This window comes from Monomorium pharaonis, chromosome 6, assembly GCF_013373865.1.
Source record: "Monomorium pharaonis isolate MP-MQ-018 chromosome 6, ASM1337386v2, whole genome shotgun sequence".
NCBI classification, from domain to species: Eukaryota; Metazoa; Arthropoda; class Insecta; order Hymenoptera; family Formicidae; genus Monomorium; species Monomorium pharaonis.
In genome coordinates, this window is record NC_050472.1 from 4977327 (window position 1) to 4998814 (window position 21488).

At 38.3% G+C, this 21488-nt stretch overlaps 1 protein-coding gene across 1 annotated transcript; it reads left to right on the forward strand.

Annotated features, from left to right (window-relative positions):
* Positions 1–1351: 1351 nt before the first annotated feature.
* Positions 1352–19496, forward strand: LOC105829467 (cadherin-23). Its single transcript, XM_012668321.3, has 14 exons — positions 1352–4443; positions 9677–9980; positions 10073–10344; positions 10702–10866; positions 11417–11855; positions 12139–12380; positions 12860–13384; positions 13694–14046; positions 14211–14425; positions 14689–15248; positions 15506–15814; positions 16052–16346; positions 16677–18321; positions 18523–19496. Exons 2-14 carry the CDS (start codon positions 9683–9685, stop codon positions 18731–18733), a joined length of 5529 nt encoding a protein of 1842 aa, XP_012523775.2. The 5' UTR covers positions 1352–4443; positions 9677–9682; the 3' UTR covers positions 18734–19496.
* The last annotated feature ends 1992 nt before the right edge of the window (positions 19497–21488 follow it).

Sequence of the window (21488 nt, forward strand, 5' to 3'; positions counted from 1 at the left end):
TTTAATGCGTGTGACGTTACTATCTCGCATGACAAAAACGCTTGTCGAAAAATCTAAAAATATACATGTGTTCAATTATCTTTATTTCGTTGATTTTTATAAAGCTTTTTGATAAAGATGTAAAAATTAAAGAATATATATAAAGAAAGCTAAACAATTTAAGAATCATAATATTGCAATTTGGTATAAATGTTTTATAATTAAAAGAAATATGATTTATTATATTTATAAGTACGGTTTGTTGCTAAAAAGGTAAATGGAATTTTCAGAAAAATGTCTTATATGTCTATTTATAACGTCTTCTAACATAAATTTTTCTGCAACGCTATTCGCGCACCCTTCAGAGAGCCCCAACCCTTTTCACACTTTGAAAATTCGTAGCGCCGATAAAAGGTCGCCGTGAAATCGATGCCGTTGCAGACACATGTTCGATCGGCTGGCGGAAATATTGGAAATTACACGAAAGATTTGTCCCAGAGGCGTGCAGAATCGAAAATCAAATAAAAAAAGGGGCGTATAATACGCCGATCGTACGTTCGCCCGAAACTGTCAAGCCTAAAAAAGAAAAGGGTTCGATAAAGGCGATTCGCTCTGATTGGATAATTTATCGGCGAAGTGCAATCAACGAAATCACGCCAACTGGTTTCGCAGGTATCCGTGAAACATTTTAGCTGGTTAGGGAAGAGAGAAACCATTGTGAAACAGTTTCCTTAAATTTCTCAAATGGTAATTTGGAGCGAGCGGTTTTTGTTAAGTAAAAAAAGTTATTCAATTAATATTCTCAATTTTAAAAATGATGATACCATCCTTAATGATTAATTATAATATCGAATCATTTATCTTGCATTAAACGGTTAGCATGTGTATCATATTATAATGACGTGAGGAAAGTTAAGGAGCGGATTTATTACAGCACATCATGAAACTCATAAATAAACAGAAAGTTGTTACGTGCTAGTCACATGAATGCAGTTCGAAAGTACTTCCGGAAAGCAAATTCATGGTTTTTGCAAAATTGATCAATTATTGATTGTATCAACTCTGTTTTATTCAAACTTGTTGCTTAAACTATGAAACAGTCGACAAGTTAAATAATGATTAATTTGAAATATGTAAAATCAGCCGTGTTGTTAGCCCATGTTTTTCGTTAAAATCACGTGTTTGCGAAAGTAATTATACCTGAAAACCGTGAAACAATTTCGTAATTTGAAAGACTTGCTTTAAGTGCGAAATCGCACAAATTATGAATTCCTTTCATTCTTATATCAAACTCCTGAATTATTTACGTGAGCTCGTGCAAGTAAAAATAAAGACTAGATTTTCGCATTTATTTTTTTTTTTTTGAAAATGTCACCATAATTCGGTAGAAATGTCGGCCTCTCTGAAATCCCGATTGATCCTGCAATCGATTCGCGATCGCGATTATTATGCGAGAGGAATCGCCATGCGGATTTGAAAGGTCTCTCGCGTGTGAGAGGAGCGGGAACACGTGAGAAGTGGGTTATCTAACTGACAACACCCTGTGTTTCATGTAGTTCACGAGAGTTTTCCCATAAGTCGTAACAGTAACGTCTGCAGAAACGAGTTGCAAAAACAGAGACGCGGAGAGAAAGAAGGGGAAAGAAAGAGAGAGAGAAAGAGAGGAAGGAATTGCATAGGGAGATGATGCTTATGCTGGCGTGATCTCCCACGACGCGTTCTCTCTCTCTTTCTTTCCACCTAGTGGTTCTACTAACGTGTGTAATTTATTATCGTACGAATGCAACGCGTTACGTGCCTTCTGGATTTCTGCAGCCCCGCAAAGAGCGAGATCCGCCATTACGCTCGGGAATCCGAGATATGGGAACACATGGAATCGACTTATTTCTCGGATTCTTCCTGCTAATTCCTTGACGCGCGCGTCATCTAATTACACATTTGATTGTAAATTATGAGCAGTGAGAACTGTGTAATTGTGCAACGTACGACTGCCCCGAGTGTATAAGTAGCTTGATATCAATAAGTTAATCCTAAAAAACCGGATGATTTTAATCGTGTATAATACACCGTGAAAATTATGATACATGTGTTTTACGATAAAAAAAATTGTATTACACAGATTTATTTCTTTAATGAATTGCATTTTTTTCTTTCAGTTAACCATTAGCTACATTTAATTGAAATCTAGCATAAATTCTCAGGAGCAAAGTTCCGAGGCAATTGTCCGTTCGCCAGCGCGGTGATTTCAACAGCGGTGCCGAGCGTGGAGGCCGACGCGCGCGTACATCGCGCGATTGGAAATCCAGAATCCGGTCCGCCCGATCCCCGGCAGCTTGGATAGGTCTTGATCAAGAGCGCTGTCCCGGTTCTACAGACGGGAAAACAATCTCCGTTCGACTTCGGATACTGGCAATGATAGTCTATCGTCGGAGGTGGAGTCGCGCCTTTGCCGCGGCCTTTGCTAACTGTACATACAAATCCCCTTCCTCCGCTCGCTCGTTCGCTGTAGCGAGGTCCTCCTCTTACCCGAGTGATTTTCTGCCTTTCTCTCGGTCCCTCTCCCGTCGTCCTTATTCCTCGATCACGGATACCCCTTTTCCGCATCCTTTTTATCCCCACTAAGCGAAAGAGCGAAAGAGTGAGGAAGAAAAGGAATGAGAGAGAGAGAGAGAGAGAGAGAGAGAGAGAGAGAGAGAGAGAGAGAAAGAGAGAGAGAGAGAGAGAAAGAAGAAGAGTGGAAGAACAAGTGAAGAGAACGGAGAGGGACGTAGTACGTCGAGCCTTCGGCATTTTAACGTTGCTCTTTTATAGCCTGTACACGTTAAACGTTCGCGGGAGAGACCTTTTGAACTATCTCTCTGACGAGATGGACGAGAACGAGGAACTCGCGATAAACTTACACTGCGTCTAGACGCCATCTTTGAAAAGCGGTTTAATTTGCTGACCCTACAGTTAATCATCCTTTTTTTTTTTTTTAGTAATCTATTTTAATTTTATAAAAATTTGAAACAAGTCGAAATATTGAAAATTGTTTATCTTTATTTCAAGATTTTTAATAAATACTTTAATAATTAATTTAAATAATACATTTTGTAGATACTCTCTAACGTTAAATTTATTCACGTTCTAATACTATAAATTATTACAAGTAGTGTAACGTTATATCGCTCTTAATAAATCCTCACTTTAAGCGGCAACATCATGTTAATTGGATATTAAAGTCGAAGCGTCTCTCAAAGCTCGAGAATTGTAGAGGAGTTCCTAAAGAAGATAATTGTTTAATTATTATGGACATGGACGCTTCGTTGAATGAAAAAAATATTACTTTCTCCCGCAAAGCTTTCTCTTCAAATTGTAATTATTGGCATGCATTTCTTCATCGCAGCATTTGTATGACTGAAGATAAGATTAACTTTATTTCAATGCGCGCACGCTTAAATAAATTTGATCTTAAAGAAATAACACTTTTAATAATACATAGCATATCTGGGGATTAACCGGAGAGCTACATCGAAAGGTCGCAACATCTTCAAGATTGCTTCTAGCAAACGAAATGTCAGGAAAACTGATGACGCAATTCCGCTCTCATCATCGATTCGCTTCTCATTATAATCCTAATCTTCTGTCATTTTTCACTACTGTCAAACTATACGCCAAGCAGACGGAGTCATTACAATTTATTATAAACAGCGCAAAAATTTTCAATTAATGATTTAACTTGTTAAATCCTCACTGCAAAGAACTCAGCATCATAACACTTACAAAGGAACCTCGTACATTTTGTACATCAATTGTTGCGAAATACAAAAACAAAAATCAAATTACGAAAATTGAAATTCTTTTTATCCGGCGGATTTTTTTGAATCGCAGAAAAATTGCCCTGCAGTCCTAATTCCTTCGAGCCTAGGCGTAATTTTCTAGGGTTTGCGTGCGAGGGTCGAATCGAACCGATTTTGGAGGGTCACTCAATACCCGGGACAACAATGCGAGAAAAAGAAAAAGAATTCCTCAGGTCGTCGTTCGTCCTCGGTGGAGCTCTACCGCGTACAGACTATAGGCTGTCTTTACTCCGAGGCGCGCGGCTCCTCTCTCTTTTTCTCTCTTTCTCTCTCTCTCTCTCCATACCTTCCATTCCCCGTGGTGGAGGCCGCATACCTCCTTAGGATGCAGTATAGACCTGTCCATTGCCTGGCAGACACCGGTTCTCTTTTCGGTCCGGAGCGACGCCGACGTTCAATGATACCGGGAGAGTAGAAGGGACACTCCTTCGCGCGTTCGTTTCTCGTCCCTTCAGTTACCTTTCCGCAGGTACGTCATGCGGATCCGACGCGATTTCGCGAATACGTTTGTGTGAACGTAGAAAACCAGGTGGTGCGCGGGAATATAGCACGTGCGGTGCCGTGACACGATGAGGTGATAAAACCGTGTTGTGCAGTGCGGTATTTCGGAGCGAAGCTTTGGAAGGTAGGTTCCGCGAGCTCGTGGAGAAGCGTGAGATCGGCTCTTCGAATTCGCCGCATGTGTACCAATTGCCGAAAACGTTGACCTGGACGTTTATTCTTGACGCGAAGGGGCTGAGATTAGATAACGGAGAGTTTTCCGTAAATGATGATCGGCTTCTGTAAACTCGGGAATGCGCTGGAGAATGTTAAATGCCAATGCTAACAACTTTTTCATCACGAAACAACAAAATGTTCGAACGCTAGTTCAATCCTCGTTCCAATTGTTGATCAAAAGAGTTGCCTTATTGCTAGTTTTTCATTATTAGAAAAATGTTTACGGTGTTTTGCTCATCTTCGACTTTTATTGTCTTCTAGTACGCGTTAATTACGTAATCATTATCTTTAGCTGAATACTTTAGAGGTACATTGCAAAATTAAAAATTTACTTGACGGAAATGATATAACAAAGAAAAGGAGGGATCCGAATTGCACGCTGGACCTGAATACGATTGCAAATCGAGCGCATGCAAATTGAGGGATTGAGGTCGTTGATTGAGGATGTCGTCTCGTTCCTCGACGATTTCTTGGGGCAACGGTATAATCGTGCTGCTTCTTTTGTTCGGTGCCTGAAGAACGGTGATATAGCGACAGCACTAAAACCTGAATCAGTTATCTGGTTTCACTAATATCTCTACGTTCCTAAGATAGAGAAAAAATTTCGACATCGATATGCTTAAATATTTTGATGCGTAATATTTTTTTAAATATAACTTACTAACGTTATATATTATATATAAAATTAATTCCCATTGTGCGTTTAAATTTTCTGAATTTGATGGACGCATCGTCAAAAATTCCAACGTATTGTTACGGATAATTGACTAGTCTGGCGAAACCACTTAAAGTCCGATCGAATTCTTACTGTTTTTTTTTTCTTTCGTTAGACGTCGCGCAAAAACCAGTTCCGGCAGTGAATTTGCGGTCTGGCGAAGTTCTGGTTTCGAGGAACCGGTGTCAAGTTCGAAGAACAGAAGAAGCTTCGGGGTCGCGAATTTTTCGGGACGGCAATCTTCCGCGCGCGTGCTGCGTGACTTCCGTCAATTAAGGGGACAAACGATTCCGGGGATCGTCGGAATTTCCAGCAATCCAAAAGAAACGATCCATACGGTTTCATACTCGCGGACAAATGAATCGCACAAATCGTAAGCGCGAAACCTTTGTCACCTATAAAGGGAAAAAGTACGTGGTTCACTAACTTTATTTCTAGGCTCATTTGCGAGCGTTTGATAAATTAAAAAAAAAAATTGTCTTCGCGAAGCGTGCTGATGAAAGTGAAGATCTGCGGGGAGATATGCGGGCACCAGAATATTCCTTTTCTTCGTCATTCATCCTGGCATCACTTGGTCACGCAGAGTGTCAGGATTCCAACCGCGTAACGTAACGGAGACCAGAGGAAGAGGGGTGTAACGGTTTTTTTCTTTCTCTCTTACTCCTTCCCCGCTTCTGGCTTCCTCTTTCGCTTGTTCCTGCTACTTGTCCCACTTGCGTTCCTCTTTCCTTCGATTTGTGGCCATCTGTTTAGGAATTATTTTGGAACAGATTCAAAGAACCTCGAATCTCATTACCTACATAATTTTAATTAATTAATTCTAACTATTGTTTACCTCTAAGGAAACGAAATATAAAGCGGTAAATTAAACTCACTGTGATTTGCAGAAAATTACAAGATTCAGACTACTAAATAATAAATTAGAATACTTATAATAACTGTAATAAAAAATCCCGTTTCTTTATTAATATTTAGCATCGCTTAACAAAGGCATAAGCTGTCTATAATTTATTCACCAACGTTCTTTTATTGACTATAAAAGTGTTACTTGTATTAAAACGAATACTTTGCAGATAAGAATATATAAATATTTTATAAAAAACTTCAATTTTATTACAGAAATTATTCTAGGAAATCAATGTGATTAACATGTGACACATGTTGTTCGCAGAAGTCTTGCTTATTAAATGTCAAAGAAATTTCTTCGTGCTGAGTAATCAACCTGCAAGATACGAAACATTAATCTAACTTGAAATTTGATTTATACTTCTTTACTGTAGCAAAATTGTTATATATGTAAAAAAAAATGACAATCATTATGTTGTAAACTAAAGAATTATTATACATTATTTGTCATTATTTATTCGCTAGACCGATGCATATATTTAAATTTCACAAATACACATACGTTTTAATATTCTTGTAAAAATAATTGTAACAATGTCGATTGTTATAAAAAGTAGAATTGCAGTGGGTTACCGCAACAAACATAGAGTAGCGATAAGTGGCGGTCTTTCGCAAGCATTAATTTCCAAACAGTTTGTTGCACGGGAGCTGGACTTGGTTCCTTTCTCGCTGCACAGCTGCGACCGCAGTCATCATTCAATCTCTCGGTATCATTTTATACTTGGCTGGCAGTAACGGTCGCTTCTGATTAAGGTTCTCCGTACGTGTCGCAATCCGCTCGGCACGGCGTCGATACGCACGTGGTTTAGCGTCGTCACGGTTTTCGCGCCTCGCAGTTTTCCGCATTACTCCAGGTACGCGAAGTTGGCGAAACGCGCGTTCGCTTCGAGATAATGCGTCTTCATTAACGTGTACATCATTCAATGTTCGTGTTAAATAAGAGTTGCGAAATCATAATAGAGTCTTTCAATTATGGATCAGTTATATGAGAATCTAATTTGTAGTTTGAAATTTTCATGTTCATGATAAGTAAATCCCACACATTCAATAAACCAATTAAGTTGTAACTAACAATTAGTATGTAAATCAATTAAATTTATTTATCCCTTCTCGTTCTTTTTGCGTATGCAGTGTATAAACGTAGGGGTTTATTTATCTAATTTTAAACATTTGAAGGGTAAAAACTGTGTATCAACTTTTTAAGTTTGGAGATTTCGTTGAATGGACAAATTTGCTTCATTGTTCGCGATTCTACATTGACTCACGTTCAACAATTAAGAGTTAATTGTTCCACGTAGTGAAATCTCGCGCGTATGGTAATTACAGGCCGCAACTTTCATTGCGCATTCACAGCCGAGTGCCTGATTTTCAATTCTGACTGAAGAAAACCACGTTTTATCTAATCACGATGAAATTCACGTATGAAGAAACAATGATGAAAATAAAGACACGCACGTACCTTGTCTGTATTATGACGTAATAGAACGTGATCTAAAGTCTAAATTACAACGATCACACACACACACACACACACACACACAGAAAAAAAACGTACTTAAAATTTTAAAGAAACCATTAACACAAAAAGGTCTAAGTCCAGTTGTCTAAAACAATTATTACGTAAAATTAAAAATCTATGTTAATCATCAGCGAGTGAAGAAATTACACGAACATATAACATACCCGTGTTATCCTCGCGCCCATCAGGATCGTATCCTTACCGGAGCGCACTGCTTATTACGAAGTCGCTCGTGCGTGCTCGTTTCGCGTGTCTTATCCCTCGCTGCAGGAGATTGCATCTTGCATCGCGCGTAACACGCGCTCTTCCTCCTCCGGCGCGGTTAGGTAAATAGGGATTCGCGTTCGAGAACTTTTCTTAGGATGTACGAAAAGAATGGAGGTTGCACCGTGCTCTACGTACTACCCGGCAACCGTGAATTTCCTTCCTTCGATTAATAATTACATCTTCCGGGGGACGCGGCTCCCCGATAGCGGCCGGCAGAACGCGGAAGTCGAGGTCGCTCTGCACGCACGAAGGCGTCGAGGAAATGCAGGGCCATTACCCCACGTTGTGTGTCACTGTTGCTCTTGCCGACGTCATTTCTTCTTGGGTGCTTAGTTATAATGCATCTGCCCACGCGATATCAAGGATAGGAGGACTCGAGGCTCACCGATCTCGCCGCTAATGCTGAGTAATAATGGGAGTAGCAATTAAGGACACAAGTTATCTTTCTACGACGATAAGCATTAATCCGCTGTTAATGTAAATTCTAAGTCTTTATTATTAAAAAAAAAAAACAAAGCTTCCTTTATGAGGAAGCAAAAATTAATCTAACTAAAATATCTTTAAATGTTTAGATTAAAAATATATTAAATTTAATATATTTCCTATAAATATTACTAATAATAAAAATATGACTCTGCTAGCGTAAATTTTAAATGTGCAAATCAGCTGTCTTTGTTATTAAAAAAAAATTCAATCTGTAAAATATTTTTAGACACTTACAAAAATATAATTGGATGCAAAATAATTTGCATGCGATACATTTTATACTTCTAAAGTCTTCCTGTCGTAGAATATAAAAAGATTTCTCTGAGTGAAAAAGGTATGTTTCTCTTGTAACATAAATTTTCTCAAAAGATGACTTATGAGGCAGACCATTATATTTTCTCCCTATAAAACGCGCTGCAAGAACAGCTTTCTTCGAACTCGTGGCGAGATTTCTTCGGGCGGAGAACGCATTTCTGTCGTTCAATAATAATTCTTCGATTTGATTTGGTCACGTCGCCGTTCCGTTTTCACATATAGATCAGCTTCCACGAACTCCTGAAATGGAATCTGATTTCTAACGGCGTTTCGCTCGGCGGAAAATGTATTTCGCCGACGTGCCGGCCGGCACGGGATTGCGGAGGTAGTACCGGTCGCGGTTCGCCGGCACGCCGGACTTCTCTCTCTCGCGGCTAGAACGAGTAAAAAGAATACAGCAATAAACGGCAGATAGTCGCGTTTAAGTAGAGGCTAACGCGCCTTCGGATCTTTGTATCCTGCTCACGCGATTGCCGTTTCCTATCCGCACGCTCGTTTGCATGCGTCGATTGTAACTTTTCGAATAATGGTTCGGCGAACGCCAGCACGATTCTACGGTGCGGCTTCGATAATATTTTTCAACAGAACATAGTTTTCTACCTCGAGAATTGTAATCTCTTTTCTCCATTAGAGATAGGCGCATTCTAATTTTATTTATTGCCGTTTAAATGAGAATAAAATTAATTATTTGATTTAGGATCCCTTTTAATTTGTATTTAAATCACATTTATTTTTCTTTACTAAAAAACCATAATTATTTCTATCTTTTTATTTGAATTATCGTTTGATTTATTATTTAATATGATTTTATGTATACAGTTATCAATAATATTAGTTTTTACATTAAATTTGATTAACTTTAATTAGTTTATCTCCTTGTTTTGTTTGTTGTTGCTATGAGTGACTTTTCAATAAAGCACGAATCGATCGCAGGTGACGATGTGGACGATATTACTGCTGTTGGTCTCTACGTGGTCGTCGTCATGGGGTCAGGTGATAAACAGGGCGCCCCATTTCATCCAAGGTGGCGACATGGCCAGGTTGGCTGTGTCGGAGAGTGCACCACCTGGTGCGCCCGTTTACACCCTCCGTGGGGAGGATCCTGAGGAGTCCAGATTGCATTACTCCATCAGCGGTGAATATTTCACCGTGAACAGGGAGACCGGAGTGGTGATTCTGAGGAAAGCCTTAGACAGAGAAACGCAAGATCTCATTGAAGTCATTATTAGCATAACAGGTAAAATTGCGTAATTGTGTTATCGTATATCATCGAGCTATTTTAATCAATTCAGTTTAGAGATCTTGAGGACAAGTTTCGGTTGATTTTAGACGAAGGTATCGCCGGGTCGGAACCCAACACAGTTTCTCTTCGTCGCGAAATAGCTGTGCTCGATGAAAACGATAATCCACCGGTTTATCATGGCCGACCGTATGCGGCCAGAGTGCCGGAAAGCGCGCACGTGGGTGGCTTGTTACTTCCCCCGGGCACGATCACGATCACGGACCGCGACGGTGGTGTGAACGCCGACGTTCATGTGCAATGCGTCTCGGCGACACGTGACGACGACGTCTGCGAGGTCTTCGACATCTCTACGGAGAAGGTAATTTATTTATATTAGAAAAATTTAATTAATTTTAGAAATTTTAGAAATTGGTTAAATTAAATTCTTTGTATTGAATTAAATAGAAACATAAATGAAATATACTTATACATTTTTATGTTATTTTTAAATTATTTTTTATTATTAAAAATATTTAATCAATTTAAGAACTCTCTTAAGAGAATTTAAAAAAATTAAAAACATTAATTCCTCATTAAATCAAATTAAAAAGGAAAATTATAAAGATCTCTAAAATACATTATTTTTTGTTACAGGTATAATTTTTCTATTTTAAAGTTGTCTTAAAGAAATATATGAGAAATGGTTTATTGAGTTTATCGCGATAACTTGTTTCAGCTTGCTGAAGGGAAATACGACGTACAGATAACGTTGGCGGAACCGTTAGATTACGAGAGGAGAAATTCGTATTTGATTAATTTGCTCGCGGTCGACGGAGCCAGCGATCCATCGAAGAGGTTGCAGGCCAGAGCGACCGTTGCCGTTGATGTCCTCGACGTTCAGGTAAGTAGGTCTCATCAATGAAATAACCGTGCACAAAGCTGGTGGTGATCCTACATTGGATAATGACATTGATGAAATTAGCAAGGAATCATCAACCTGTTATTCAATCTCTGTCTGTCATCGCGAACGCTATAAAGCGAAGATTCATCTCAGTCACAAGTAACGCATAGAGTTCATTCACGTTAAAGTGATGAGTATCATAATTCTATTTTTATCTCACATTCTTCGTACTATTATATTAAATGCTTAGCATAGTTTAGTTGTTAATTTTAAGTTTAATCCAACTTTTTAATCATTTAACTTTAATTGTAGAAATATTGAATAATAAAAATCAATTAGCCAATAATGATACAAAATTGCGAGACTTGTTATCTCAGTAATTACGATTTAATTTATGCGAACGCAGCTATTTAACTTTTAATAACAGAAGTAATGTCAATCGTCGCTAAAGCGACAAAATACCAGACTTTACAAAATTTATAGAAATAGAGAAGTAATTAATAACGCAAGCAGTTAGATAAATTTTTCGCATACATCTTTTTTTGTGCAGGATCAGCCACCCGTTTTCTTGAACGCGCCTTACAGTGCGGCGCTTCCGGAGAACACCGCAGCTAGTCACACGGTTTTGATGGTGCGAGCACGTGACGGTGACACCGGTCAATCGAGAAATCTGCTGTTGACGCTGGAGGACGACGATGCGGGCCACTTCGATCTCGAGATGTTCCGGGACGGCGATGTCACGGTTGGCAAGCTGGTCACGACAAACGCGTCCCTCGATCGCGAGGATCCCAGGATCCTGCAGAACGGCGGCATCTACACCTTCCAAATTAGAGCCACCGAGCTGATCAACAACGAAATACCGACCGACACCGCGACGTCGATCGTCACGATCGTCGTCACGGACGTGGACGATCTTGTGCCCGCTTTTAACGAGGATTACTTTAGCATCAAGATCTCCGAGGACATCGGAAAGGACACTCCTCTACCAGGTTGCTTAGCCCGCTGAAAAATCATATTCTCTTTGTAAAGTTAAACACTTAAATGTATCGGTGTCATATCCAATTTTTTTTTTAATTTTATTTTTTCTAATTAATTTGAACTATTAAAAAACAATTTCATTATATATCTTCAAAATACTGATGCCTTTTTGTCGATGGTTTATAAAACAGGGAAAAACAATAGACATAAAATTTGTAATGCTCATTATTCCGTTCCTTGTTTCTTTTTTGGAGAGATCCTTGCGTTTGACGATATAATGCCGTGATTAAACAGGCCTGAATATGATCGTGAGCGATGGCGACGTGGGCGACAATGCAAAATACTTCCTGGCGTTGCGAGACGTGCCGCGATATCCTGGAATAAGCAGAGCATTCACTGTCAGTCCTGAGGAGGCTCAAGGTCGGGTACCAGTGGTGATTAAGGCTAAGGATGTCAATGTTCTTGATTACGACGTCGACGATCCCGCAAAGAGGGAAATCGAGTTTGACGTCATCGCGACTGTAGCGAGCGAAGTGGTTAGTTCCTTACAAATATTTAAAATTAAAATTCTCTTCCTACACAGAGAGAAAGATTTCCTTAAATTTAATAAACCGTTTTATTCGACTATTGCAAAGCATACATCTCTTTGTTTCTAATAAATTTTATTGTATCTAAAGAAATCTGTATAAAATTTATTAAAACCCCAAAGAAATATACGCTCTGGAATAGTCGAACAAAACTGTTTATTAAATCTAAGGAAATCTTTCTCTCTGTGTATAATTCTTAATTATATCTCGCTTAATAAATTCATTTATTGCAGAATTTATCAGAAATTGTTTAAACAACTTTTACTTAGAAATTCTAACTTTAAAAACCCTATTGAAGGAAATTGTTAAAAAAAATAAAATAAACTGAGCCTTATTTAATCTCAAATACTTTATGTATCATTCCTACATTAAATGTCATGAAAATAATCAGTTATCTTGTATAAGATTGTTCTCTGATTATTTCGCAGATGGCCACCTGTAGAGTGCACATCCAGCTGTTAGACGCCAACGACCACAGCCCCGAATTCTCTCGGTCGATGTACAAGCTGTCGATCCCGGAAGACGCGGAACCCGGCACTCGCTTCGGCGATGTTTACGCGAAGGATTACGACAGCGGCTCCTTCGGCAAGTTGACGTACACCCTGCGCGGTTTCGGCGCGGACAAGTTCCGGACCGATTCGCAGATGGGCGGGATATTCGTGGCGAAGAAACTGGACTACGAGGCACAGAAGTCTTACTCCCTGACGATGGAGGCGACGGACGGCGGTGGTAGAGTGTCCGCCGTTAATATTCTCATCGAGCTCGAAGATGTTAATGATAACAGGCCGACTTTCGAGCAGCCGGAATATTCCAGGACCGTACGCGAGGGTGCCACCAGCTTTGATCCGCAGATGTTCGTCAGGGCGACTGACGTCGACGGATCGGCTCAGGGAAATGGGAAGGTCGTGTATTCGATCGGCCGGCATAACAGCATGACAAATGACGTCTTCAAGGTAAAGTTTCCATTAGTTTGATTATCGATTTATTAATTTCTTTCTGTAAACCTCAGAATAATAATTTATGCATTTCATATTTTAATCATAATGCTATTCAATATGATGTTACATAATTAAATTACCATCGTTCAACATCTTATAATTTTTTTGTTAATATTTCATTTTGTTTAAACTGATAGATCTTTCAATATTTATAATTTATAAAATTAAATAGAATGCGTATGTGTAACTAAAGTAAACTTTGTAATAAAATTTTAATAATATTTCGTTACGTATTTTGAACATTTGTTAATATGAATTTTATAGATCAATCCAGATTCAGGAGAGGTGACTATGTCGAAACCGGTTCGTTCCGGCGACACTGAAAGAGGCATTTACGAATTAATGATCCGTGCAACTGATACTGGAACGCCGCCGTTACATTCCGAGGCAAAGCTTCTCGTTCGCGTCGGCGTTCCTGGGAACCAGAAACCTATCTTCCGAGGGAACTACAAGTCGAATTTACCAGGTCCCAACACTTACCGGGCGAGGCTCTTGGAAAACGCGTCACCTGGAACGGAAGTCATTCGAGTGGTCGCCAATGATCCCGACGGGAGAGATAACCTGCTGCAGTACTACATCGCGTCCGGTTCTAAGGATAATTTCGTTATCGATTCCAGGTACGGTACAACGTCTATTGGATAATTAAAATATAATATTAGAGTATTCCTTTCTCGCGTAGTTTCCTTTACTTTCTAAATTTTATTTTAATTATCTTGTTTCGCCGTTTAACTTGAGAGATTTGCTGGTCAGAACACAATAAAATAAGAGTGGCTGGTTACAGTTCCGGCATCATAACTGTGTCACCTGACGCTCGCCTGGATTTGGAGACTGGCGGTGAAAAATACGAGGTGATTGTGTACGCCGTTGATTCGGGTACACCTGTGAAGGAGACCGCCACCACTACCGTAACGGTGAACATCGTAGATGTAAATAATAAACCGCCGGCATTTAATGAATCAACGTACATTGTACATGTCTCGGAACGCGCAGCCATCGGTACGTTGCCAGTAACAAATAATCACCTATTAGAAATCAGCTTTGTATTTGAACATTTTTAATTAAACATCTTTCTCTCATTTTAAAAATTAAATTAAAATTAATATTAAATATTTTAGATTTTTTTTGTACTTAATTATTATTAAATTAAAAGTAATAGTTTTCTTTAAATATTACATTTTGTTTTATTTTAATATTTTAACTACTTGTATCGTCTTTTATCCAAATTATTGTTGCTTATAAGAAACTTATCACGAACACAGGTGAACTCGTATTGAAAACGGTAGCGAATGATCCCGACAGCGACGCGTATCTGGAGTACTCTCTGGTGGAACCGATAAAGGCTGTCGACAAGACCGGCGTGGCTTTGAAGAACACCGCCTCTTACGATTATAGAACGGCGTTTCGAATAAATTCCACGACCGGCGCGATAACTGTTAACCGAATGCTGGATTATCAGGTGGCCGCCGTCGTAATACTAACGGTGCAGGCGAAAGACTTAAACGCCGTCGTCGACAGGGACGGGCAGATAGCGAAGGTGGAGGTGATAATTTACATCCAAGCTTACAGCGATGACAATCCGACGTTCACGAATTCCGGATGGTCGCCAAACAACCCGACGATAAAGATCACGGTACCGGAAGAGCAACCCCTGGGTACGACGTTGTTGATGCTGTCGGCGAAAGAGCCGACGACGGGGTATTCGGTTCAGAGGTTCGAACTAGTTAGAGAGGACGATGACGAAGGCTACGTTAATGTGGGTGTTCAGAGCGGCAACGTGGTGCTGAGCAAGAGACTGGATTACGAAGTATTAAATCAGAAGGTAGGGGATTATATAATTTTGATACTACAGTTTTATCTCAAACAAAAAACTCTAATCTTGAATAGAATAGAACTTTATTATTAACTTAAGATTCTGACAATTGTTTTAAATTGTTAATATTATTTCTGATCTATAAAAATATTTTGAGTTATATTTATTATATTTATTAATAATAATATAGTAAATTTATATTACTTTTCCAATTAATATGTTATAACATATTATAACATATAATAAAATTTTGCTTTTAATTTCAGTTTATTCGCTTCAAAGTACGAGCGCTTACCAGAGATTACGATATAACGCGAAAGATGTCGGAGGCCAACGTAGTCGTCGAAGTTCACGATGTCAATGATAACAATCCGATTTTTGAACAGAAGGATTACAAAATATCTGTACTGGAGTCAGCTAAACCCTCAAAAATCGTGTTGAATGTTAAAGCAGTAGATATGGATAGCTCTAAAACCGAACAAGAAGTTCAAAGGGGATATGGCGAAGTGAGATACTCCTTGACGGGCGAGAATGCCAATCTCTTTGAAGTGGATCCCATAATGGGCAACATTCAGGTAAAACTCTTCTAATAATCTTTAATATCTGAATTCAAATGTTAGAATAAGTGAAGCCAAAAGTGCTCCAATAATTTTTAAAAAATTCTATTCCTTCAAAGTTAATTTAAAGTTTAAATGTTAAATCTAAATTATCTAAAAGAATATTTACAATGCTGCAATTTTCTAAGCATTTTTCTAGTTTTTATTACAGATAAATTCTATCAGAATAATTAATGAAAATGGTGTAATTTGTAGATCGCCGCAAACACGACTCTCGACAGGGAGAGACAATCGGTGTTGCGTTTTTATGTCGTGGCGTCGGACATGCCACAAGGCGGAGCCGAGCAACGTAGCAGTCGAGCCTTAGTGACGGTCGACATCCTCGATGTTAACGATAACGCTCCTAGTTTTGAACAAGAATCTTACACCGCGGTGATCCCGGAGAACGCACCGATCGGAATCAGCATGGTGAACATCACAGCCACCGATCCAGACGAGGGTGAAGGCGGGACAATTTACTTCGAGATCATCGACGAAGGTGAAGCTAATGGTAAGATTAAAACAGTCATTGTTAATTATAGGTATTTTATTGTTAATTTTCTGAAATATAAAGAGTTACATGATTTATGGAATTATAGATATTTTAGAAGTTTAAATAGTCTTGAGAAAAAAATTATTAATTGTTAGATAAAGGCCAATCTCCTTTTTTATAATGTTTAATAACAATTATTGTTGTCTTTAATGACATTTCTATATATATAAAAAGAAATTGTACGTAATTAAACAAGACTTTTCTACGATATAAAAAAGAAATAAGAGAATTATATATTTGCAAGAATAATTTGCTACAATTATTTTTTGTGCAATTGATCGTTCTTAGGATTGTTTAAAATAAATCACACGACGGGCGAGATTTACTCGGCACGAGCATTGACGGGTAAAGGCAGAACCGAACCTTACAACATGCGAGTGCGAGCGCAGGATGGTGGCGAGCCGACTCTGTACTCGGACGTGAGTCTCACTCTCTACATCGGTGACGTGGTGAGCAACGACGGCGTACCCCTGTTCATCAGGCCGACGTTGGAGGAAGTAGCTTACATCGCGGAGAATTCGACCGTCGGTAGTCCAGTCTTCCAGGTGGTAGCGTCCGATCCTGACGATCCGAATTTGCCGAACGGCAGAATCACCTTCCGTTTCCTCGAAGACGGTAACTTTGGCAAGGACGCGAGTGCCTTTAGAATTAACAGCGACACCGGGCTGATCAGCACGCGCAAGTTACTCGATCGAGAAACCAAAGACAGCTATACGCTGATCTTGGTAGCGCAGGACCTCGGGGATCCGCCGCAGCAGGCAACCAGGGTGCTCCAGGTGATTGTGAACGACATCGACGATCACAAGGCACACTTTAAACGGAGCCTGGACAGTCCACCGATCGAACTGAATGTCCTGGAGGAAGCACCGGTGGGCTCCAAAGTCGGCGTGATCGAAGCGGTCGACGAGGATATCGGTGAGAACGGAATGATCGACTACGAGATCGTGTACGGGAACGAGGCGGGGCTGTTCGTGGTGCAACGCCTGGAAAATAATTCCGCGATCATCAAGTCGAACGGTCGTCTCGATCGGGAAACCACCGAGTTTCACTTGCTAACGGTCAAGTGTTTCAAATACTCCGCCAAGAAGATGGACGTAGTGCCGAAACCGTATAACAGGCAGGATCCCTCGGAGAGGCAGGTGCTCGTCAAGGTCTTGGACATCGACGACAATAGGCCGCGCTTCAAGAAGGACAACGTAACTCTGGGGGTTCGCTTGAACGTGCCGATCGACACCAGCCTGATCACCTTAGAGGCCTACGACGCCGATTCCAGCGCGTTGCCTATCAACTACAATATGAGTAAAGTATCCTTTATATCTCTGGTTGATCCCGATATGTCGCAGAAGGAGATACCGTCGCAATTGTCCTTGAACGCGCGCACCGGAGAACTCAGGACGACCGGTTCTATGGCGGGATACGCGGACGGCTTCATGGAGATGATCGTGTCGGCGAATAACTCGTTGACGCCGGGCGGCGAAACCAATATCACCGTGAGGATTTTCCTGTTGCGCGATCGCGACATGCTGAAGTTCGTGTTCTCGAAGCCGCCGGTCGAAGTCAGAAAGACGCTGGAGGACTTCGAGAAAGCGGTCCAACAGGCTCTCTCGTTGCCGATCAGCGTCAACGTCTACGATACGCAGTTCTATTCGAAGGAGGACAACTCCTTGGACTTCTCGTCGACCAGCTCGTGCTTCCAGATGGTCGGCAAAGAGTCCTACGACCTGGACGAAATGCGATCGCTGCTGACCGATCCGAGGAATAAGGAATTGAAGAAAGTGTATAAAACATATCACGTGGAAAAGGTGCAGCACTGTGCCGCCGTGGTAGCTCGCGCTGACGCCTCTATGACGCAGATATGGGTCCTGGCCATTGCGGTTCTTGTTGGAATCGCTACCATAATTTCTAGTTGTACATTGTGTTGTATGCATGCCAGGTAAATGTTATATATAATTTATCAGTTATTTCTAATTAGTAATTTATATATAACAGCAAAAATAAAAGTGTTATAAAATTATTTTATTTCTGATGATAATATAAAATATTTTTTAGTTTTATTAACTTTTAATATCCCCATTTTCTTTCCTAATTTTCTTGTCTAATGTCAAAATTATTACAAGCTATGTTTCTTCTTCAGATATAAACGGCAAGTAAAACACGCACGTTTGCGTGATCAACCGCGACCGCCTCTCAGCTACGTGTCTTCAGGGCCAGCTATGGTCAGTTCTGGGTCTCATACAACTTTAGGACCTGGTACGATGGTCACGTTGGGTCCACATGAGGGTCCATACGAATGGGGCGCCGACACGACGCTTTATCATCCGAGTACATTGGGCTCGAGAACGTAGAAATTTGAAAATATTAGAGAATGCTTTCACAAATTATCTTGAGTTTTTCTTAGAGGGAATATAATTGATAATAAATTGTTCAATTATTAAACAGCGTTGTAACGACACACGCAATGCACTTATTTTTAATTAAAAAGAAATTTTATCTTAAAATCTATAAAATTATTTATATATTAAAAAATGTTTAATTTAAAAAATAATATAAAACTGTTGCTAAGAAAAAATTAATTAGAAATGTTCTTAGAAATAGTAATTTTTGATAAAAGAACTTTTTAAAGGGAAACTTTCTTTATAGTGGTCTGTGGCAAAGTGTATGAAAACTATTACGTTGTTAATACTTACAAAACTATCAGTAATATGTAATTTATGAACTGTGCAGTTATTTGAAAGATTGGAAGAAGAATATCGATGGTGCTATACTCGTAATGTAAAAAGTATTGTATGATTTAAAACGCGCGCATATAATGCAGTATATGTTTGTAAAATTTGACAATGCGTGTTATCTTTAAGTAATTTTATGTTAGTTTAATATAATAGTATATAATTATACAAGCGCATATATAAGTAAAATATAAAACTGTAAATTTTGAACAATCTCAGAGTTGTATGTTTTACTTATATTACACTTGTGATATTATTAAGAATCGTCAAGTGAGTTCTCTGTTGTAATATAATGTAATATTATATTCGTATTTAAGACAAAATAAAAAATTGTACATTTTATAGTCGACAATATATACATTTTCAAGTTTGTATAAATTAATTTTGATTCATGGTTTCGTACTTAAACATTTAATATAATAAACCTCCCTCTATAATAAACTTTCCTATATTTCCGCAATTATGATAAATAAAGTTTATGAAAGCGTTTTCTTTTTTTAAAATTTTACACGTAACATCAATTATAATAATCATGTTATAATACATGTTATAATGTTAAGAGTTGTTCTGTCTATTAAAATTGCTAGAAATGAGACAAATTTACACTGTTGAAGATCATTTCTTCGTACGTAATCTTCTGTTGCAGTATAACAAATCTTCAAGATTTAAAGTTTGAAGTAATAGAACACTTAAAATCTATTCTTAATAAAATCCGTTCTTAATATAATTCATAACATATCTCGTTTAAAAACCAATATTAAGAACGGATTTTAAGTTCTATTATTTCAAAGCTTAAATCTTGAAGATTTGTTATACTGCAAGAAGATTACGTACAAAATAACTATCTCAATATTACTTCAACTGAAGCTTTCTAGTTGTTTTGATAATATCATCTCGTAAACATGTGTTATATCCAACGTTATATTATCCAACATCGGCAGTAGCCTATGAAGCAATCCTCTGTTAAACAACGAATCTCTCCCATCCATTCGCTTGAGATCATGAGAGATTTCCGAATGCCTTCGACGAAAATGTCAAGGCGAGGAAGCAAGCTGGACTTGAACAGATCATAAACATGACATTAAAATGCTTGTCTGGTTACATGGAAAGTACAATGACGTCATTTTTTTTTCTTAAAAAATGCTTAACATAAAAGTGTTTAACAGAAACGAGACACCTCTCACGCCGGTAATTAATGAAAGTTTGACTATGCGACTATTGAAAGTTGAAATCTTCATATTACCTTCTAGCTATATTCTTGTAAGCAGGTTTTTAGCTTCTCTTTCAGCATGAAATAATCTCTCTAAATTAATATAACATATAACATTTTTATATGTTATATTAATTTGAAAATAAATCCTAACGAAGAAGTTGTAATTAAAGCATAATGTAGAAGAATTACAAAAATATATTTTGTCAAAACAAAATGCGATAACAATTACATTTATATAAAGATTCCTTCGATGAATCAAGTAAGATAGGACGTGAAATTATGTAAGTACAAAGAGAAAAAAAATTATTTATTCAACAAAATGTGTAGATGCGAATTGTCAAATATAGATATAGTCAATACAATATGCTATTGCAATATCAATATTATACTTGAATTAACAGCAAATATTATTGTAATGAGTATGTCGGTAGTTGGCAGTCTGCAACTACACATTTTATTGGATCAATTACTTTCTTTTTCTGTGTAATAATAGAACGTATTTTCGTTTGTCTCAATATCATGTTTTTTCGCTGAGATATGTCAATTTGAATTTTTAAAGCTTTGACTTGCGTAAGTGTAATGTATGTACACATTTCAATTTAAGATCCTTTGAAGCAAGCATTTTTTGAAGAGTCTGTATGTACTTCAGGAGAATTCGTATTTAGAGGGTTTTCGAGATGGCTGATCAGGAAATTACAGTTTTAAAAAATTCAAGATAATAAGATGGCGGACAAAGTTGCAAAAAATGCTAATAAGATAAAATCGCGTATGTGGGCGTTATTAAGGATGCTGATTGCAAATCCATCAATGCAACTTCTTCATTTGAGATGACAGGCACAATATGGCAGGTCCAAGATGGCGAGCAAAATTCGTCAAAATAATGCAATTCTACTGGATTTAATTATAATTAAACTCTAATTTTCATTTGCAAAAAAATTGGTCGGGTTTTGTTAAGGGTTTCAAGTTGTCTTTGAGTCCAAGAAGATTTTACTGTAGAAATTAACGAGAAAATAGATATAATATTAGATAATACGACACTTTTTATAAAAGATTAATTTAGAGAAAATTTTAATTTACTTATACAAATATTAATAATTTACTTGTAATGTCTTAATTTATTTTATATGTATTATGTAATATTTATAAGTAAGCCGAAACGTC